General features: G+C 57.5%; 1 protein-coding gene across 2 annotated transcripts in view; it reads left to right on the top strand.

Annotated features, from left to right (window-relative positions):
• The window catches only part of PVRL1 (poliovirus receptor-related 1 (herpesvirus entry mediator C)), an 86,972-nt gene that overhangs the window by 26,416 nt on the left and 38,013 nt on the right, over positions 1 to 22,543 (top strand). For both annotated transcript variants that reach the window (XM_012644921.1, XM_012644920.1), the window contains exon 2: positions 21,770 to 22,120. In XM_012644921.1, coding sequence (XP_012500375.1) covers positions 21,770 to 22,120 — 351 coding nt within the window. The remainder of the gene's footprint in view (positions 1 to 21,769; positions 22,121 to 22,543) is intronic.

Here is a 22,543-nt window from a genome sequence, read left to right as displayed (position 1 = left end):
AGATTGACCCCCCACCACCGCCTTTCCCCTCTATTTCCCTAGCAGCAGCTTGTTGGGCAGAAAAATAAAGCACGGCAAAGGAAATGAGATCTGGAGAATAAATTAGGCTTTCTTTATTAATTTGTCAGAACTAATTAACATCTCCCCTAGATTTGTCTCCTCTCCAGATGCCCCCCGGAGCCAGGAGGAAGCGAAGTGTCTGGGAGAGGCCAGGTTTGGGCTTCAGAATCCCAGGCCTTATCTCTCCCGAGAGTACCTACCCGAGAACAGGAAAGGACAGAAGAGGTGTCACTCAAAGTAGGGGCCCCCTACAGTCCCTTTCTAGGGCCTACAAACTGAGATGGACCCCACGGTCCCTCTTGTTCACTTACCTGGGGTGCTGACACCCAGAAAACGCCTAGCGCCAAGTCTCAGTTGCTGCACCTCGCTGAGCTCGCATCACTTCCTCAGTGAACCCGAGTTAGCACCTGCCTCGTTCAGCGTTGGTGGGAGGGTGTCCTGCAACGAGTACCGCTCCGGGCAGAGCCAGCTCCCAGCGTTTCTTTGGGAGACAGAACTTAAAGCATGGAAAGTTCTCAAATGTCCTTCATCCTCATGACATCACTTTGGTTTGACCCTAGCAATAATCATAAGGAGCAGTAGTTGGTGTTCCCATTTCACAGATGGCAAAACCGAAGCTCAGAGTGGTTATAGCTTGTTGGGGCCACACAGCGAATGGCTGGCATAGGTAGGAATGGAACTTAGCTGAGCAAGCGCTCTGCTCCCCAGCCTAGCCTCCTGAGCACCCCTGCACCCCCTCACTCCACTGCAGAGCCCTGACTCACTGCTGGGAGCCTCACTTACTAACAGACACCTCACTTCCTGGGTGTGAGTTCCAGGCCTCCCAGCCCAGGAGCCACCCCTCAGCTACAGAAGCTCCGGTGCTGCTGTGGGCTGCCCCTTGACTTGGGCAAGAGCCTGGGTTTGTTGCGTAGAGTTGGTATTTTCCCTCGTATGCCCCCATCCCAGAACAGGGCCCAGCCCTGCCCCTTCAGAGAGTGAGCAGCTCTGAGAAACAGCTTTCCACCACAGGCACACGAGAGGCCCTTGAGAATCGGCCACGCCTTGCATGCAACGCCGTGGAGGGTTGCAAAATCCAGTCTGTTCTGTATCCCGCCAATGCTGCAATAGCGTCCTAGAGGTTTCATTCCCGCCACTTGACAGCCCCCAGGACTCTGGGAACACGTGGAGGGGAACGCTCCCACCGCCACCCCCAGGCCTGGGAGCTTGTTGCCTTTCACACTGGAGCCTGCTGGGGCTGGCTGCCGAGCAGAGACTCTCAGACTGGCCACGCCAGGGGGACCCTGATGAAGGATCCACTGACCCGCCCTCCTGTGTTTTAAATGAGGAAACTGAGGCCCGGAAAGAGAAAGCCACGTAGTTTACTGGCTCTTGGTGGCATCAGTAGAAACTGGGTCTCCTGACTCCCACGCCAGGAGGCCCCTTCATGAACTAGGTGTCAGTGCTTGAAAATGACATTGTAACTAAATGAATTTGTCACATTAGGGACTCTCTGAGCCAAGCATGAGCAACCTCCCAGAGGAAGTGGGGCATATTCCCCATGTGCTCAGGCCACAAGGTCAGTATCGAGGGGCACGGTCACTGCCCGCACCCGCTCCCTGCCTACGGTGGCCACAAGGGTACAGATTCTCCCCCAGGCCCTTGGCAAGGCCCTCAGGAGGTCCTCACCCCCACAGGGACACTTGCTGCTGCTCAGCACCTCTCCCCCGGTGGCACGGCGCCTTTCAGAGCTCGTTTCATGTGATGGCCCCGGCAAACCTGCAGGGGCCGGGGTGGTGGTGGTTGTGACTCCTGCCTTACGGATGGGGAACAGAGGGGGGTTCCAGAGAGGTTGCGTTTTCCCGACAGAGCTGGGCCTGGAAAGCAGCCTCAGCCTCCGGGGACCTTGGGGAGGAAGAGCGAGCCAGTGGGCAGCAAGCTGCATTTGGAGTCTGGCAGACCTGGGTTTGCATCCTGGCTCTGCCGCTACCCGTGACTGCAGCAGTCCCTGGGTGCTGCTGAGCCTCGGTCTCTTCAGCTGCCTTATAACCTCTGCTTTGGAAGTTGTGCTGAGGACTTTATGAGCCAGGTGTGTGACACCTCCGGGCCAGTGCCAGTGCCCGGGGAATCTACTGAGTGTCTTTCAAAAGGCCCTACCCCAGGCTCCTGCCACTCTCCCTCACTCATTTGTGGGTGAGGAGGGAGCAGGTGGAGATGGAATGGGGCCCTCCCAGCCATCCTGTGACTCCAGCCAGGCCCAGAGGCCCGGCGTGCCCGCCCGAGGTGCCAGAGTGCAGAGGTGGGGCGGGCGGTTGGGATACGGGCCTCTGCTCTCCAGGACTCAGGGCTGGGCACCGGCAGAGCTGGGTGTGGCCAGCCTGGAGTGGTGGGGAGAAGGACGCGGGGAGAGGGAGGAGCTGTGCTTGTTGGCGTCTGTCGGCTGGACATGGGAACAAGTCCCAGAGTTCCCTTGAGGACACTTGGAACTTCTTAGACTTTGGGAATTGAGGAAGGAGATTGGGAGCAGCCCCCTCAGCTCAGGTCAAACCTCTAGCACCCCTGGTCCTTCTTTTCTCTGCATCCTTGGGACCCATTGCATGCCACCGTGTGAACGCAGGTCTGTGCTGGTGCCCACCCAGGGGGCCTGCTGGTAGACACATGGCACTTCCCCTGATCCTCTGCAGAGAGGATGACCCCAGCACTCTGTGGAGCTCTCCTGGGTGCCCATGCTACTGGCCACAGGACTCCAGGACCAGACCAGCCGCCATAGGCCAGAGTGAGGGTGCCGATTGTGGGGGAGAAACAACTGAGCTGGCTGGGACCTGCTATGGGGCTTTGAGGCTGCGCCGTAGGCCAGCCCAGAGACAGATGGGAGTAGCCTTGGCCTTTCGGGAGGGCCTGGAACCCACTTTGGGGTGCTGGAAAAGGCCCTGCTGCAGCCCTGAGAGATGATCTCAGCTTGTGGCTCTGTCCATGTCCCCAGGGTGCCTACATACCAGCCACCACCTCCAGAGCAATTATTTACCTGTGTCAGGCACTTGGTTAACCATGTGCATGTGTTGTTTTATTGAATCCTTATAGCCATTTTGTGATAAAATATTAAGTCCATTTTACAGATAAGGAAACTGAGGCTTACAGGGGTAAATCAACTTGTCAGTGAGTGGAAGAGCCCAGCCCCAGGTCTGTCTGCCACCCAAGCTCCCTCCCTAGCCACGGCCACACCCCAATCCCATTCTCTCCTTAAGGGGAAAGAACTGTCTCATCTCCAGCTCTGGTACCTCATCTGGCAGGCCCAAGCACACCATGGGACAAAGCAAGCTTCCACTGCAGCAGCAGGAATTGAGGGCAGACATCAGGAAGAACTTCTCCACCAGTGAAGGATATAGAACATTTTAGCAGTTTTCTAGGGGAAATGGTAGGATTTTATACAGTGAAGACCTTGAAAGGAGTAGAAGAGATCATTTTATCACCTGGGTGGAGCTGTTTGGGGTCAAACTCTGCCAGAGGCAGAGGGTAGTGTATGACAGCCCCTCTCCATTGGGATGGTCCAGAGGCTCAGGCCGCAACTCTGGCTGGGCATGACTTCCATCTGCTGCCACCTGGCCAAGAGGGTCAGGCATGGGTGTTGCTTTTCCAAGAACTTTCTTGCTCAAGTCCACTTGGGAGCCCTTGCCAACTGGTGCCTGGGGCAGCATGTCAGGCAGGGCAGGGCCTGGGCAGGTGTGGTCCCCAGCTACCTGTCTGGGCACCAGTTGGCTCCATGCTGAGACCTTGCCACTCCAAAACCCCAGTTCTTGCTCTCTTTCCTGTCTCTGCCCCTGGTAAGTTTCTGGGAGGTGGCCAGTCTGGGCAGGTCACCTAGGGCATCAGCCTCTGCAGCCCACCCTGTCTGCCCTCTGGGGAAATCAGTCTTAGTCACTTCAGCACATTTGTTGAGAGCTGAGGGCATTCACGCCAGTGAGTTAGGCACTGCTTGCCTACAAAGCTGGCACGTGGTCTTAGGAGAGGGTCCTCATCGAGGAGAAAGAAAAACAGAGCAGTGTCATTCTGAAAGGGAGCACGGTGACCGCCACCAGAAGACTCCGGTTTAAGTTCTCGGTCCACCACTTTTTAACGATGCAACTTGGCAAATTTCTCAACTGCTGGCTCTCAGTGTCTTCCTCTGTAAAATGGGAATATTAGTACTTGCTCCAGAAGACAGAAGTGAAAATACAAGATTCTAAAAGAGAAGCCCTTCCCAGTGCCTGGTACATGGAAGGTGTTCAGTCGATATTGGTGAAAATAAAATAACTCGATGCTAGAATTCTGGGAGGCAGGAAATACAAACACTGTCCACCAGTATTTATTTTTAGGGTTGAGGGAGCCTACAAAGGAGGGGGGCTAAACCTTATAAAAACTTGGACACGCACTCAATCTGCCTAATCGCTTTGAAGATGAAAAGTTGCTGTGAAACGCTAGCCGTTCTGGTGGGACCAGGGCTGGAGCAAAGATGAAGAGACACAGCAGGGCAGATTGTGTAAAATAAAATGCATATTTTTAATTGCTTGAGTTCACATCTCATAAAAGAAAAAAAAATAATAAAGCACAAGCCCTTGCCATTCCCCACCCCCTTTCTCTGCTGTGAGTCAAGAACCAGTTCCCACCAGTCTTTCTGGGGTTCAAAGAGTCTCCCCGCCCTAATCCTCACCAGATCCTCCCCGCCCCCCACATCCATTGTGGACGCGAGAGGGGGCCCTCCCCAATCCCTCCCAGGGCCAGCCTCTGCCTGCTGCGGGTGGGCAGCACCCAGGGAGGGGGCTGGGAGATAAAGGATGCTCTCCACCCCACCTCCCCTGCCAGCCCTCCGGCCTCCTGTTGATTGTCGCCGGCACATTGTCAGGGTGAGCCGGCAGCTATCTCCCCATTCTCAGGCCTCAGCGCGGGTTCTTCCCTAGACAATGCAGGCAAGATGCTGCTTCCCTCCTCGCTGCCCTGTCTGCCCCTGTGTGCCGCCCGCAGCCCTGCTTCCCAGGACCTGCCTGAGCCTGTAACTGGGAGCGGGGCCTTAGGCCAAAGACCCACTGAGCCAGCACCTCCGTACGCCCACCCTGAGAACCCACCTTTCCCTGGCTCCTGCCACCCTGGTCCCCAAGTCCTCTGAGGTGGGACAGACCTCCTGGCCGCCCCCCTTTCTGCCCCACCTCCCAGCCCTGACTCACTCCCTCACTTCCCACTCAATTGTGTCTCTGGGACATGTCAGGACAGGGTGCCTGGGTTCTGGTCCTACAGGCTCCGGCTCTGCCCGTTCTCAGTGGGAGTGGGGCAGGTGGGGAGGATCTGCTTTGACCTGCTTCTCCAGGCTTCCCTCCCTCCTCCATCCCCACCCCAAGGGGGCGGGCGGGGTTGAACTCCAGAGAACCTCCTGATTACACCGACAAGAGCCCCCCCAACAGGCTGCTGAGGCCCAGTGGTGGGGCGGGATGGGGAGAGGGGCTGCCACCTTCACCCCGATCCAGGCCTGGGGCTCTGGGCACTGCACATGGGATGCCAGCCTGCCCTCCAAACGCTCAGCCAGAAGTCTTCACCCACCAGGGGCTGTCTCTGCCTGGTCCCTCTTCCTCATCCTTTTGGGACCAGGGAAGGGTCAAGAGACTTGGATTCGTTTCAGCTTTTACAATTAATTTCTTGTAAGTCACCTCACCTTTCTTGGTCTTAGTTTCAACATCTACAAAATGGGCAGCACTTTCCTCTCAATTATTCCAGAATCCAGGATCAGCAGGGTAAATGGGGCTGTAAGAGAGAGTTGGAATCACCCTGGCGAACTGGCCAGGGTAGGGAAGGATGGGGCTCCCCCTTCCCACTGAGGTGTGACCTGAATGCACCCCCCACACGTGGCCTCTCAGCCTTTCTCTTATGGACAATCATTCCATTTTGCAAATAATCACGGCCCTCACCAGGGAGTCTGCCCTCCTCTGATCAGTCAGCTTCCTGAGAAGTCAACAGGGACTCCTGTCCCCAAGCATGTTGTTCTCTGGGATATGACTCTGGCTTGCGGTTCATTGAGCAAACCTGGGTCCAGGCCCCCTGGGTGCTGGGTTGGGTGCTGGGGCTTCAGAGATGAACACGTCTCTGTTCCTGGCACAGCCAACGCTGTGCTCCAAGGAGAGCGGTTTGAGCAAAGAGCTAGGTGCTGTGGGAACTTGAGGACCGAGCTGGTAGCAATGTGGGACCTGAGTGTTGAAAGGGTGGGGTGGGGGTTGGTGTGGAGGGTGGGGACGTGGGAGGGGCAGGAGAGGAAGCTGAGAATAAGGGCAGGGACAGATTGTGAAGACCTGATAAGTAGTTTAAATTTACCCCAAGGCAGTAGAGAGCCCAAATGGGGACTTGTGCAACAAGATCTGATTTGTATTCAAATCCACTCACTAGCAGTGTGGCTTGGACAGATCTTTTCACCAGCCTCAGCCTCAGTTTCCCAGCATGGGGGGGGGCGAGGGGGGTGAACAGAGTTTACAGCATTTTTGTGAGGATGGAATGAAATTTGTTGCCTAACGTAATACCCGTTAGACAGTGAGTGCTTAGTAAAGGTTTGCTGTTTTCAATGTTATCAGTACCATGGTTCCAGAAGAAATGGTGGGTTGGTGCCTAAACTCCCAGTTGAGCTAAGGATAGGGGAGCTCAAGGGCTGTGTTCTAGAAATTCAGAAGGGGAGTCAAATTGCCATGGTGATGTAACCGATGTGGTTGGGCCCTGGGAGGGGTGGGGGTGAGGGAGCAGCCAGAGCAGCGTTCAGTGGGGCACACAGAGGCTGAGATGCCCCTCTGGCGGATGGACACGTGGGTTTGGGCCCTCAGCTTTGAGGCATCACCAGGGTCATGTGGACCCACCCTGGAGTGGGCAGTGGACCGAGTGTCCACCCCCAGATGGCCAGTCCTCTCCCACCTGCTTCTCATCTCCTATTCTTTTCCCCAGGCTCCTGCTCCCCAGAATAGTACAAAGCCTGTATGTCACCGTAGAGTTCAAGGAGCTCATCCTTACCCACCCTGCCCTCCCCAGCCCCCATGGCTTCAGGCCCAGGTGGGTAGGTGGGTGTGAGCCATGCAGGAAAGAGACAGGAGGTCTGGAAGCTTAAGACACAGGCTCGTCCAGCCCCCTCCCTGTAGACCAGGAAGAGGAGACCCAGAGAGGAGAAAGAGCCACAGCAAGAGGCAGTGGCCTCCCAGGGGACCTGGGCTCCCAATTGCCGCCCACTGTTCTTTCTTGCTACACCTGACTGCCTCCTGACTTGATGAGCTATTTGCTTATCTAGTGACCCCAAGGCAGGGCCTTTATAATCCCAACAGGAGGAACAACCACAGTACATTTCTGTGGGCTTGTGTCTGGCTGATAACTCTTGTCCAGGTACTCTCAGGGCCTTGCAATGATGTGACAACATTATTGGACCTTGGGGTCTCAAGCCACACCTCTCCACCCTCTTCTTCCAGGGTCTGACTCTGCAGCTCCCCCTTCCCCGATTCCCACCAACTTCCCTGCAACCTTGGGCAAGCTGCTTTTCCTTGAGCCTCCGCTTTCTCGTCTGTAAATGGGGAGCTTAGACTCGGTGGTCCCCTTCTAAGGTCTGCCCGCTGAAGGACTGTCAGCCTGGCCCTTCCTCCCGCCCACACTCTCCCTGGGTCTCAGGCTGACTTCTCTGTCCCTTTGACTTTCCTCTCTATTTATACACAAAATGCACCCACAACATTTCAGTTTTCCATTCCAATCATTAATTACCCCAGTAATTAAATCCAATTAGCAGTTGTAGGGGCCTTTCTGAGCAAGGAGCCATTAGCCAGGGTAAAAATGCACGGGAGAGAGAGAAAAAGAACCCCCCCTCCCCCAGCATTAAAAGTGAAAGCAGGAGATAGCGCTGCAAAGCAGAGGGCCCCAATTAAAGCTGGGCCTCGCTCATTAAGCTAATTTGCTGTGCTCTCCTAGCAGCCTCTGGCGGGAAAGCCCAGCTCCACTGTCCAACAGTGGCCGGTGGCCAGGAGGTGTGTCAGGGCGCCCTGCTCACCTTGGGGGCTGAGGCGGGCCTCCAAGCACCCCTCAGGACCCTGAACCCCCGACGCAGGGAGGGGCCTGAGGAGCCTCAGCTGATTTCTCATGAGCTCCTGGCTTCAGGGTGGTAACAACCGGAGTGGGAGGGACAGGGGTGAAAACTGTGGAGGAAAAGAAGAACAGCACCTTCCTTTTCTAGGGAAAGGACAGAGCTTGGCAGTCACTCCCATCTCTTGGCCTGGGGCTGAGGGAACTGGGAAGGTTGTGAGAATTAAATGAGATTGTATTCGTAAATGCCTGGTCCTCACAGCCCCACAGCCCGGGAGGCAGCCGGGGAGGTTGCGACCCCCAGCATGTCACAGGTGGAAGAGCCACTCTCAGAAAATGGTTCAGACTGGACGTCAAGTCTCTGAACTCCTGGACAGGGAGGGAAAGGCAGCGGGGAAGAGGTTTTTTCTGTGTGGAGTCCCCAGAAATGTCCCTGTGGCTGGGCCGCCCCCGTGGTGCTGAAAGATGTGTTGGGGTGGGGGGTCAGAAGCCCAGCTTCTCCCCAGAGCCAGGGGCGGGAGGCGGAGAGGGGGTGGTGCCCGCCTTCCCTACAAGGAGACTGGCGGGGTCCAGGCCGGGATGGGGACGTGGGGAGGCCGCAGAGCAGCGGGCGTGGTGACGAGCAGAGCCTCTGGACGCAGATTGCCCTGGACTGTCTGACCTTGGCCTCTCTGAGTTTCCTCATCTCTGATAGGGACAGTAATGGTACCTGGCTCCCCGAGTTGTCGCAAGGACTAAGTGAATTAGCATATATATATATGATCACTCAGACCTGGGCCGGGCAGTAAGTAATAGGCTGTGCTAACTGTTCTTGCCAACCCTGGGGGGCCTGGCAGGGACCCTAACCCTTTCGGACTCTCTCTCCCATGGAGAGGGAGGGGAGCACTTGAGACCCAGCCGCCGCTGCTGCTAAGGGGATGGGCCCATTCTCGGGCGGTGGAAGGGCTTTCTGCCACCAGCCGCTCCTAGGCTCTCAGGGGCCACTCTGGGCAGGGTGGGAGGCTGGGCCAGGAGGGCACGGGCTTGGGAAGGAGAGGCAGGAGCTGGGAGCAGGTGGCCGCAGAGGCTGGGCTGCGCCTTGCAGCTGGGCGCCGAGCCCTGTGCCTACGTGCTGGCTCCCTCTGCGAGGCAGGACGAGGAGCAGGCCCTGGCATGCCAGCCCCTACCCAGCGACTCCTGAAACCCCGACAAGTCTGAGCTGGAAGCGGGACTGGGCGAGGCTCCCGATAGATTCATGTTGGGCAGAGGGATGGTCGGGGAGGGGGAGGAGGGGAAAGACCCCACGATCGAAACTCTGGCACCGCTGGTGATGGAGGAAACTGTGGGGAGCGAGCAGGGCGGGGGGCAGGTGGCCAGGCGTGGGGTTCTCACCTCCCGCGTCTCAGGTCCCCTCACCCCGCATGCCCCTGCCTGGCAGGGCAGGAAGAGGACAGGCCCCAACGGCGGTGGGGATGTGCTCCTCTCAGCAGTTTGCCAAGGGATGATTTCAGTGCTGCTGAGAACGGGGAGGAAGGGAGGATGACAGCCCGGTGCTGGGAGCAGAGTGGGCCAGGCAGGGCTCCCAGAAGGCCCCCCGGGACTGTGGAGGTCATTTAATGCAGGCGTCCTCACTCCATCCTCACCCCACAGAACGAGGTGGACGTGCTGGGGCCCCTTTCTTTACAGCTGAAGAGGCTGGGGTGCAGGAAGGTTAGGGACTTGTGCATGGGTCCTGCTGCTAGAAAGTGCTGAGGCTGACATTAGCCCCAGGACAGAGGAAAGCTGTGCCCTCCCACAGCTCCCGTCAGCCTCCTGGGCGCTGGGGACAGGGACAGCCTGGGGACCAGGACGTCCCCACAAGGCCCTGCTGTGGTGGGGAGAGAGCAAAGACACAGCATGGAAGCACAGTGCCCCAGCCAGGCAGATCACCCCAGAGTGACCAGCCTTCGTGCTCAGCCTGCATCCCCCCCAAACCCAGCCTCCGGGCCTTGGAGGACCCCACTTTCTATGCCCACTTCAAGCCGGGGGACTCTCAGGTGGAAAGGAAACAGCCGTGGCTGCCCTCCCCCCGGAGGGTGATACTGAGCTGGGGCTGAGACCTGGAGCTCCAGAGTTGTGGTTAGGGCTGGTATGGAGGTGATGTGCGGTTAAAGAGGAGAAGGTTAACACTAGGGTTAGGGTCATGACTGGGGTTTTTCTTGTGGTCTAGGTTGGCATTGATGTTGAGACCTAGGCCGGGGCTACTACTGGGGTTTACATGGGTGGTTGGGGAAGATGCTTTTGTGGGTTGACCCTGGATAGGCACAGTGAGTTGGGGTCTTACAGCCAAGGCTGGTGTTCTCAGAGAGGTTGGGTGAGTTTGGGAGACCCAGCACCAGTGGAACAAAAGACTGTAGCTTATATTTGGAGGGGAAGATGTTCACTTTCACTGGCGCCTTGGCCAGAGGAGAGAATTGGGGTTAAGAGTAGTAGCTGAGCAGAAAGCAGGTTGAGTGCGGGGGACATGAAAAATAGATGGCTTCTGAAGTGATGGAAGGACCATTAAAAGGCTCTCCCTGCCCGTTTCCCTGAGTCCCACCGCCACTGTCGCATCCTGTCATGCAGACCCTGCCCCCGGGTCCCGCTCACATGCTACCCCGACATAAGCCTGAGTTTCCGGGCGTGGGGAAGTCTCTGCTCTGTGGGGTGTGGGTTCTCACATCAGCCAAGGGGACACAAGGGCTAGGGGTTTCACCTACTCCTCTCACCCCAGCAGACCGGGGGCCCTGGTCTGCTGGCACCTGGGGGACCTGTCCTCCTGGCCCACCCCCAGCCCACCTGCTGGAGACCCTTTAGGGGACTCCTGGAGCTACACTAGATGAGAAAAATCAAGAGAAACCTCGGCCCCAAGCCTTTGCCAGTCCCTTGTTTCCAGCTCCCTCTTGTCTGCCCCCAGACCCTGGTCTTAAAGTGCGTCAGATAAAGATTGCCACCCTCTGGCCTGAGGTCCCTGGTCCAGGAGCAGAGCTCACAGGCTGGCGAGGAAGGCTTTTTTTTTTTTTTTTTTTGGATGGAGACAGCCCTGAACCTGGAAGCATGGAAAGAGAGGCTGACCCGCTGGGGTCTGAGTCCAGGTTGTGTCAACTGAGATATTGCCAGCTGGGGCTTCAGCAAGGAGGGGCCGCGCGAGAGGACTCCTGCCATCTTCTCCACCATCGCTGCTCCCTCTCCCAGCACCGCCTAAGTCCTGGTACAGAGGAGACCTCGAGCACCCTGTGCCAAGGCCTGGGGCAGTTCTCGTGCCATCTGTACAGCAAGGGGGTTCGGCCCTGCCCGGGAATGTTCTGTCTAATCTAAACCTTGTGCTGCAGTTTGAGTACACTATTGCTCACTGGGTCCGGACCAGTGAGTCCTGCCCAGAAATGAAATGGCAGGTTTGGTGCCTGTGGCAGACACCTCTTTCCTTCTGAAGCTACTTGGGAAGCAGGTGGAGGGGAAGAGACTGCTCTCGGGCCCTGGCCACTGATCCCAGTCCCTGACCAAGAGTTCAGGATCACCACCGTGCCGTGGCTACAAAGCATTGTGCCAGAGGTCCCTGCATGTCAGCAGCAGGGACTGGTGAGACCAAGGCCTTCCTGGGAGGAAGAGGGAATCAAGAGCCCCCCCTCTCCCCAATCCCAGGATCCCTCCAGCATCCTCAGCGCTGCTCCAGCAGTGCACAGCGAGCTCTTAGTCCTGGAACATGTGGACACGACCCCCTGAGCAGTTAGGTTGCATTCTCCTTGTTGCCCCTTCAGTGGCAGGGCCCCAGCCTAAACTATGGTCTCTGCCTCTGCGGCCCCCTCCCACTCTGGAGTCGCTCTGGGCAGGCAGGATTCAGACCCTAAAGCCTTGCCTAGGAGGAAGTCACCCCAGGCAGGAGGGGGTGGGGCAGGAGCAGAGCTGCCGGCCATGTGGAAGTGCCTGGGACGTGGATGGAGGTGCCGGGAGATGCCAGCCCTGGGAGGGACGGGCTCAAGGGCTGGTGCTGTAGGGTCCAAAGGCCAGAGGGAATGTCTCTGTGTGTGTGTGTGTGTGTGTGTGTGTGTGCACACGCTGTGCACCTCCTGAGACGGTGAGGCGGGAACGACCTGTGTGTCCACAGTCAGACCCTTTTGCATTCAAGGGAAAGACGGGAGAGCCTAGGCCGAGGAGAGCAAATAGCAAAACTTAATGACTTTAATATGAAAGAATTTGCCACTAATTAAGCACAAACACTCCACTAATGCAGAGAACACATGTTGTGGATTTCACTTAAGCAGTAACCAAATGAGGTGAAAATCCTTCCGAAATGATAGCAGTTTACCAGCGAAGGAAGACGCTGCCTGACCTCGTTTCTGCTCCTCGAAACACAGCCCGGCCCCCGCCTTGGCAGCCTCCCTGCCTGCCCTGTCTAAGGGTGCCCGCGACACTCCCCACGCCTGTCTCCCCGTCTGTGCCCCTCCCTCACGCCTCACTCTGTAACCATGTCTGGCAGCCAGAGGGCCCCCGTTCTGCACCTGTCTCCCCCAAACACAACACACCGCCTCCTCCTCCAGAGCTCAGGAGCAGGCTCCCCGGTCAGGAAGGCCTGCACCCCTGTTCTCGCCCACCACTGGGCCCTCTGTCCCAAGACAAATGAAGACAATCCCCCACTGGAATGCCCCTGTGTCCCCCCTTCCCCTCTGCACCCTGCTTGCCGCAGTCGGCCCTGCACATCCATCGTGAACACCACCACCCTGCTTGAGCTTCACACCCCTTCCTCCAGAACGGTGGTCTTAATTGGGGGTGACTTTCCCCCCATGGGACATGCGGCAATGTCTGGAGACATTTTTGGTTGTCCTGGCATCTAGCCGGTAGAGGCCAGGGATGCTGCTGAACTTCCACATTACACAGGACACCCCCCACAACAAAGAATTTTCCAGCCCAAAATGTAAGAGTGCCAAGGTCACTAGGGCTCTGGGAAAGTGGCCTTATCCCAGCAGAGACTTGCTTGGGATCACCTGGTGCGTTGTCAGAGCCGGGATGGAAACCAGCTCACCTCATTTCTAAGCAGGTTCCTTCCCCTACACGAATAAGACAGCCACTTACGTAGCATAACTATGTGCCAGGCACTGTGCTAAGAGCACATATGAATTATCTCATTTAATCCTCAAATGAGCCCTAGGAAATAGTCCTATTATTGTTCCCATTTTATACACGAGAAAACTGAAGCACAGAGAGATTGATGCAACTTGCTCAAAGGCATCCAGCTAATAAGCAGCAGACACAAACCCAGGTCTATCTGAATTCGAAGTCGGGGCTCCTAGAGGAATGACGTTATACACTCCCACCCCATGTTTCTCTTAATCTCTTCCCTATCCCATCTTCCACCCAGCCCCTAGAGCTCTCCTCACTCCATTCCTCTTAGAAGGCAGCTGCACGGGTGGACAGGGCGTCAGGACGGCTGGGTGCTGGGGTGGTCCGACAGGCTCCTCCTGGTGTGAGGCAGATCGAGGGCCCTCTGCTTCCAAGCAGGTGTCGAACATCAGCACAGAACCCACAGGGCTGAGACAATGCATATGTCAATACTGAGCTTTTAAAAGGTTCTCTGGGGAAGCCTGGGGAATTCTCTCTCTGCTTTCTCGGCAGCCCCCAGCCTCTCCCACCCCCACACTAGCCTTCCAAAGAGGCTGCTGCCTACACTCCAAAATGTGTCATTAAAAATGCACATTTGCTGAGGGAAATCCGGGCTGCAGTGTCTGCTATGAGACAGTGCAGTTCGCTGCAGCTGGGGCGGAGAGGGTTGGTATCGGCAGCAGGTGGTGGGACCTGCCTGAATCTTAGCCTGAGAGCCAGGTGGTCCCAGGTCTGCCAGGCCTCAAAAAGCCAGGACAGCAGTACCCCCAGCTATGGTGGGAGGGGTGTGTATCTGGGGAATGTGCAGACACAAACAGGGCTAAGAGCTCAGGAGCAGGGCCTCGGGGCTGCAGCTTGCTTGAGTGAGAAAAATATTTGTCACCTTATGGTCTGGTGTGAGGAAGGAAGAGGGGCTGGGTGCTAGGAACCAGGGCAGAGGAGAGAGGAAAGGAATCAGGAAGTGGCAACTAAGAGGCAAGCAGAGGATATGGGGCTAGGGTAGGCAACAGGTCAGGCCGACCTGCACCCTGCTAGGGTGTAGTGTCCTCCTCTCAGTTGAGGACGGACAAGATTCGGACTCTGACCTGCTTCCCTTCCATGCAGGTGCGAGGCCTCCCCTTCCATCTGTGTCCCTCAGCCGGTGTGCAGTTCCCAGGGAGCTGCAGTCAGACCTGAGATATGGCTAAGCCTGCCCCAGGCCCTCAGCTGGCTCACAGCCTTCTCCACCAACCACTCGGGCCCCTGTGCTTCCTGTATGCCAGGCATTGGGTTGGTGGGAGTCCTGGCCTTCCCCCCGGTGGGGGGAGGAATGGTGTGACAGATACATGCTCAGGTACAGGGCCCTCAGGATGCAGGGATGCCCAACCCATGACAGCGGAGGGGAGAGGGCTCCGGGAAGCCTCTCCTCAAAAGTCAAGTGGAAGGGGATGAGGTATGCATCGTTAGCAAAGGCAATAGCACGACAGGGAATTGATATTAATAGTATTGTTCAGTGTGGCAGGAATGAGAGAAAGTGGGGGGTGCTGGAGGCTGGGAATGCCCGAGATGGGGTCCAGAGCCCGGAAGGACTTGGTCCTAAGGGCTGCAAGAAGCCGGGGGAGGACTGGAGGTCGAGAGTGTCTTCCATTTAGAGGCATCATTCTGGCTGCCGAGTGTAGAGGGGGTTGGAGAGAGAGCTGGAGGCTGGAGACTGTAGACTTCGCATTCCGCTACAGTGGACCAGGCGAGAGCTGATGCTGGCCTGCACAAGGGGCAAGGCTTGGGGAGGAGGAGGAGGGAGCATGAGGTGGCGGGTGCTCAGGCTCAAAGGAAAGGGATTTAGTGCAGAGTCCCAGCCCATGAGTGTTGAGAAAATAAGAAGGTGAGACTCTGCTGGGGGCGCGGTGCTCGTGGGAGGGGCACAGGACGTTTGGATTGGGGCCAGCGGGATGCAGAGCCACGATGAATTCAGAAGCCACTTAGGAGCTTGCATCGGCTGGACTTGGTGATTACTTGGCTGGAGAAGAACCCCGTGCGCCCCAGCCTTGCCATGGTGTGGCCTGGGTTCTCCTGGCATTCCACTTAATCTAGGAGGTCTTCCTGGAGGAGCTGGGCAGCATACAGGGGCAGAGGAGCCACTTGGTAGACAGGTTCCCAGAGGTAGATCCAGGGAAGGTGCAGAGCTGTGGCAGCGAGAGCTGGGCAGGTCATGTCCAGAGTACAGTCCTCCTCCGGGCTCATCAGGGTCAACACTCCCGTTTTACAGACAAGGAAAGTGGCCATACCCAAGGCCATGCAGGGGAATAGTGACCAAGTAGTGGGGACCAGAGCCGCCTCTGCCAATTCCCAGCAGGTACCCTTTCTCTCCACTACCTGTACCTGCAGGATGGGCAGTACAGAGGGGACCGAGAGGTGACTCCTCGAAGGCTAGAGACGGAGGGGACAGGGTGGGGAGAGAGGCTCTATGTTCCTGGGCACCAGGAGTCGGGGGCTGGCTCAGGACCGGCCCTGCCATGGGCCCTGGGGGTGGGGCCAGCAGCGTGAAACAGCCTGTAGGAGAGCAGCCCAGGTGTCCTCAGCCACCTGCTTCTCGGTGGGAGAAGGCAAAACTCAGCTCCCTGATTCATCCCTGTCCCCCAACCTGTCCTGCTAGGTTTCAGAGAGAGATGGGACTTACCAGAGCACCCCCCATCACTGCCACCACCCTGGGGTTTCTGTGCTGCCAACAGAGCAGAGCAGGGCCGGCCTGGCCTGTCTGGACGTGGGCTCCTGCCTCAGCTCCTTCTCGGGGCTTTTCCCAGGCTGCCGCGCCCCCTCCTCTCCCACGCGCTGTGCTCACCCGCCCAAGGCGCCGGCGCCAGCCCCACAGCCCGTCATTAACCCGCTCCGTGTGGGGAGTGGGGGCACATCAGACAAGAGGAAAACATCTGCAGTTTCTGTGACCCCAGAGGAGGGGCGGAGGCGCCTGCCTTGGACGGTAGCAATTAGCCCCTGGCTGTGGGATCATGGGATGTTATCACCACTGCCGCTGAGGCGGGTGTGGAGGGCCCCAAAGGCCCCAAGACACCTGGAGCCGTCCTAGCAGGCACTGCCCCTGGAGGGAATCTCCCAGGACCCACCTCCCACCAGCCAAAGTCTCTGCGCTACGGGAGGCAGGGGATGGAAGCAGAAATGCTGGGCTGCTTGGGTCCGGACTCAGTCCTCGTGCCTTCGTGCTATGCCCAGCCCCAGGGAGGGGTGGCTGGGCTGCTGGGACAGGAACCAGGTCAGCTGGGTCTGCTTCTGCTTCCTCACTGAGCCCACTGGCCTGGGGCACTCTGGACCTGTGCTGGGTGTAGAGGGCATCTGGAGGCAGGGACACAACCTGGGCACTGGGGAGCTCCTGGGCTAATGTAGAACCATGCCCGGGGCTTAGATATGAGCCCGGACAAGTTCAAAGGACTTCAGTGAGAGCCCTGCCCATGTGGGTTTTGCTGGGAAAGTGATCAGGTCCAGGTGACACTGATTGGCAAAACCTTCTGAGGGGGGACCCCAGGAAGGGGATTCCTTCCTGATTTCACACTCCTCTTGGCCAGCTCTCTCCCCGGTGGGGCCGGCCAGCCCTGGGAGCTGACATCTGGGAAAGTGGCTGCGCTGGGAGGAGGGGGCCTGTAACCTTTAGGTCACTGTGCTGACTCAGCAGGGTTTCAGCTGGAGGCCCTTCCCCTCCCCAGTGGGTGAGTCATTCCCGCTTACTACTTAGCTGTCTTCTCACCGGACGTCCTGTTCCCCTCTGCCAGTTCCTGGGGTGGGAGGCGAGCATCCCTAGAGAGACCTAGAGGTGGATCCCAAAGGACATTGATTTCCCAGAGACCCTTATGGGGGATCCCAGTGCCCCCCACCCGCACGTGTGTGTGCACGCATGCCCACATGCATGCACACACGCATGCCCACAGACTCCCTCTCTTTAATGTGGTGCCACTTTGCTCCAGGCCAGGCCTGCCACCTCTGCCCGCCCACCTGAGGGCACCCGGCAGAGCCTCAGGAAAGGAGGGGCTGGAGAGGGCTGGTCCACGCCAGGAAGCCCCGACTGACCCTCGCCTCACCTAGGCACCCCTGTCTCACCCACCCACCTCGGCCCAGTTCCTGCCTGCTTGGCTAGGGCGAGAGGGGTCTGGGGTTTAAAAGGGCAGGAAGAGAAACCACTGAAAGTGGGTACAAGGGGAGCAGAGCATGCCACACCCGCCGCGTGGGAACCTGTGGCACCGGCCTGCAGATTAGCTCCATGGCAGGCAGGCCTTGGGGAGCAGGTTTGTCTGCCGCAACTGAGGAGCCTTTGTGTTTTGTTGCTGAGCTCGGGCTTTTGCAGGTCTGTGACGTCTCGGGGGGCCGGCCCAATGCCTGCCATGCTGGCTCAGCACTTCTGGGAAGCTGGGCAGCCTGAACTGCCCAACCTGAGCTCTAGTGGGGAAACTGAGGCACTTGAGCACAAACCCCAGGGCCTGGGTCCCAGGGCCCGGAGCTCATAGGGTGGTCAGGGAGTATACAGGCAGTGCTTGAGGTCAGGAAACAGGGACTCATTCTTTGGTATCCCTGGGCTGCAAGAACCCCTCCGCTAAGAGCGCAAGAACCCCTCCGCTAAGAGCACAAGTCCCATGGCTAGCCCCACCCTCCTTCTCTCCCCACCTTTCTGGCTCTTCCTGCTCTGCACATAGCAGCCTCCCAAATGCTCCCCACCTGGGCTCCTCAGAGTCCCTGTTTCTAACCCATCAGCTGACACCCAGTTGCTGGACTGCAGGGTAGCCTGCAGGCGCAATGGCCATTGTATTGTAACTGGTATTTGCGCCATTTCTCGCAAGGGCTGATGGAGGCATTGAGGTTGCACTTTGTGAGGGACACCACCCAGAACGAAGCCCCAGGGAGTTAGATTGAGCCAGAATCTGTTTTTGTGGCAGGGTGGGAAGAGCACTGGGCTGGGTGCTGCTTATTTTGTGTCCCTGGGCAAGTGACCCAACCCCTCTGGACTTTGCAAATGATGGAATGCATGGTCCATTGAGCTCCAGTATGATACCGTTTTAGTGGTCCCAGTTCCCACATCTGGGCCAGCCTCTGCTTCTCATGCAAGAAGGAACCTTCAGGGAGGGAGACAGGGTGCATTCTGTGGACCAGCCCTACCTGCTTGGGGAACCAGAGTCAGCAGGGTCACCAAGCCCTGGTGTGACATGGGTGACTTAACCCAAAGCCAAGCCTGCCCCTTTCCTCTCCTACAGGGGCTTACAATATGTTGGGAGACAGGGGACAGACTAGACACATCTGCCAGGAAACAGAGAACAAAGGGGTGTAGGTTAATGCTATATGCTCTTGGGATATGAAGAGCGGTGTCAGCTGAGTAGGAAGGGCTGGGAGTCACAAGGGCATCCTGGAAGAGGGACCCAGTAGCACCCAGTGCAGTGCCCAGTGTGGGGTAGGTGCTCAAAAAGTGTTTGTTGAATGGAGTCCCAGGGAGGGAGGCTACTGCTTCACAGATGAAAGATGATGGTGGCGGTGGTGACGATGATGATGGCACCTAACATTTATTGGGCATTTAATTTGTGCTAAGTGCTGCTTTCTAAGTTTCCCGTGTAGTCCCTCACTTAATCCTTACGACAATTCCATAGGACAGGTATTAACTATTATAATCCCCATTTTGCAGATGTGCAACCTCATTGCAAACGGAGCCTCATAGAGGTTAAGTCCCCGCCAAGAGGTTGCTGATGGGAGAGCCACGGTGGAGAGAAGACAGCCACCTCCACCCCCAAATAGACCGGGAGTTGGGGGTGCTTGCTGCCTGGAGAGGGATTGGTAGATGCAAGGGGGCCTCCGCGGTGCCTGGGCCCCTTGCAGCACCCTCCCCACCCCACACCCGGGCCACTAGCGGCAATCTCGCTTCCTGGCATTGACACACTCTGAAGGATGAGGTCACTGCTGAAGGCGCAGCAGATGAACATCAGCCTGTGCGCCAGGGACTACAGCCTGCCTGTCCCCACACCTGCAGGGGAGTGAGAGGAGCAGGTTGCAGGGCTTGGTGGGCCATGTCCCTCTGCAGGCCCACCGTGCCTGGCGCCAATCCCAAGATGGCTTCTGGTGCCCACACCCCTCCCCCCACTCCCACCTGTGGCCCAAGCCCTCCCAACTGGCTTTTCCTGTTCCTAGCTTTGTGTGTCGCAAGATCTCCAATTATGCCTGCATTATCTCAGCTTCTGGGCAGCCTTCAACGGGCTGGGGGAAGGGCAGGGAGCACCCAGTTATCCCGCTGGGGAGAGCCTGGGGCTTAGCTGCGTGCAGGCTCGCCAGTCAGCGAGAGTGCGGGGCGTCTGGCCCACTGACCTCACCACGGGACTTTTCTTGGGTTGGGGCCACCACTGGGCTGGGCTGCCATCAGACAGTTAGGGCCGGAGGGACCATTGAGATCGGGGAGTCCAGCCCACTCCTTTACAGAGGAGGAAAATAGGCCCCAGAACGGAAAGTGCCTGGCCAGGTCCCACAGTGCTGATTCGGCTGGGTGCTTCTCCCTTCGTACTCCTGCCATCCCATGGTGCCCCTGCCCAGGCAGCACCAGCTCTGGAGCACCCCACAGACTGGCCGAGGGGACAGCTAGTGGGGTGCAGGTGGAGACAGCCCCCATGGGCCTAGAAGGGCTGTAGGGGAGGGGCATGTCAGGGCGTGGCAAGCACCTGGCTTGGTGGGGCCAAAGATAGATTTATTCAGCAAGCATTTCTTGAGTACCTACTGTGTGCTAAGCACCGGGGGTACCTCAGTGACCTAGAGAGACCTGGCCTGCGCCTTCTCGAGGGGAGGGGTGGGGAGCAGCTCATTTGACCAACCATGGGCTGTGGAGCCCTCAGACGGACCTGTGCTGCTCCCGCGTCTCTATCATGTGGGAGGGGGCAAGTGTAAGCCCCAAATCCCCACTCTTGGGTCCCAGACCCCCTTGGGACGGCCATTTAGGCCACCCCCCCACCTTGAGCCAGTTCGGGGCCCAGCATCATTGATATTATTGATGGTGCTCAATAAATTGGGTGAAGTAAGGATATAAGGATGTGACGAGTGCAAACGACAGCAAGGACACAGCTTGCGGGAAGTCGGCAGGGCTCGGGAGAGCTGGAGGGCAGAGCCTGGTGACAGGAACGGCTGCCCCAAGGGAAGGGAGCCAAGCCAAGTTCAGGAGTAAGAAAGCTGAAACAGAAGACATTCTAGATGGGAGGAAACAGTCTGTGGGGAGACCGCCAATCACTCCCTCCTTCTTGCAAATCTTTTCTCTTGGCTCCCATCGCAGTTTGTCTGGCAACAAATATTTACCAGCACCTACTATGTGCCAGATGCCAGGCTGGGCACTGGGGAGTCAGAGGTGGAAGAGACACAGACCCTGCCCTGGAGGAGTACACAGTCTGGTGGAGGAGTCAGATGTGTAAACCACCACATTCCAAGAGAGGAGAGAGCTGTGCTAGAGGTCGCTGGGGTGGTTAGGTCTGGCTGGGAGGATCAGGGAAGCTCCCCCAGGAGGTGGCCTTGGTGGACTGACCACAGGTGGGGAAGGGGAAGGGCCATCCAGGTTGAGGGACCTGCCTGAGCAAGAGTCTGGAATGTGGCATGGATAGGCTCTGTGCCCGCGGTGGCCGGGACCGAATTGCTCATTGACATGCTCCAGATGCTCATAATAGATCCTGCAATCTAGTCACTCAGCAAATCGTGGCTGAATAAATGGGAGGAGGGAGGGACGGAAACAGGGGAACATGGCACGTTCTGAGGACAGGCCCAGGCTGGTGTGGTTGGAAAGCATGGCTGATGGAGAGATGTGGACAAAAGGCAAGGATGTCCAATGCCAAGTGAAGATACCTATGCGGCGCCTACTTCCCTCTTTCTGACTGGGTAGGAGGGGCTGAGCCTGCGCACCCCAGGGGACGGGGACCCAGCTGCAAGGGAGCAGACGGCAGGGGTGGCCCTAATGTCGGCCACTGTGGGCCCTCACGCTCACCCAGAGCTTCCTGCCTCCTAATGCACTTTCTCATCCATTATGCCACTTGGCTCCCCTGGCAACCCTGTGAGGCAGAGAGGACTGGATTATCCACCCCATTTACCAGATGAGGGAACCGAGGCCCAGCAAGGTGAAGCACTCGTGGCTCCTGGGTGGGGGCTCCACTTGGAAAGCAACGCATTCGACCCTCATCAAAAATGAGGGTGTGGACGCATATTTACTGTCACAGAGCGATATTGATAATATGTCACTAGGTGAAAAAGCAGCTTATGGAACAATATCTGATCTTGTAAAAAAATAGATGGTTATGTGGATATACATAGATAGAGAGAAAAAAGTGAAAGAAGATAGAGCCTTCAAGATTGTCCTTCAGGATCCTTCAAGATTATCCTGAGTGGCAGGATCATGGGATGTTGTCACTTTCTTCTCAATACTTTTCAGTATTGCCCAGTGTTTTTATAACAAGTAATTAATATTTTTATAATCAGAATAAAAAGAATAATGACTGCCATAAAAGACAAGACCAGAGCGCAGGGAATTGTGTGGGTGGGTCAGGGGAGCTGTGCCTGCCACTGACCACTGCCTGCCATCTCCCTCGGCCAGGCGCCCACGCCCAGGTGGTCCAGGTGAACGACTCAATGTATGGCTTCATCGGCACAGACGTGGTGCTGCACTGCAGCTTTGCCAACCCGCTGCCCAGTGTGAAGATCACCCAGGTCACGTGGCAGAAGGCCACCAATGGCACCAAGCAGAACGTGGCCATCTATAACCCCGCCATGGGCGTCTCCGTGCTGGCCCCTTACCGCGAGCGCGTGGAGTTCCTGCGGCCCTCCTTCACCGACGGCACCATCCGCCTCTCCCACCTGGAGCTGGAGGATGAGGGTGTCTACATCTGCGAGTTTGCCACCTTCCCCACGGGCAATCGTGAGAGCCAACTCAATCTCACCGTGATGGGTAAGCTGGCCTCAGCCCCCTGTCCCTGTCTGTCCAGACCTGGGGGTTTGGCCATTCTCAGTGTGCCCCAGTGGCCCCAGACACCCTCCTTGGGTGGGCATGCTCCCACCGCTTCAGGCATGGTGCTCCGAGTCCCTTCTGGCCAGGCTGCCCCACAGTTCACTAGGGATGGGGGGCAGGGACCTTAACTCTAGACACAGTGGAGGGTCAGTATTCAGGTTGGAGCCCCACCATGGGCACTTTGTGGATGGCCAAGAAGCAGGCAAATCATCAGTCACTGTGGTAACGAAAGGAGCCACTTAAGTGGCTTGGCTGGAACATGCCAAGACTCCAAAAAGGCCCAAGCCTGATGGAGGAGGATCTGACTAGTAGAGCAGGGAGGACATGCATTAGACAGGAAGAACTTCCTGCAAGAAGTTCCGC

The sequence above is a fragment of the Propithecus coquereli genome, unplaced genomic scaffold (assembly GCF_000956105.1).
Source record: "Propithecus coquereli isolate 6110/MARCELLA unplaced genomic scaffold, Pcoq_1.0 Scaffold222, whole genome shotgun sequence".
NCBI lineage: Eukaryota > Metazoa > Chordata > Mammalia > Primates > Indriidae > Propithecus > Propithecus coquereli.
This window is presented reverse-complemented; position numbering and strand designations above follow the sequence as displayed.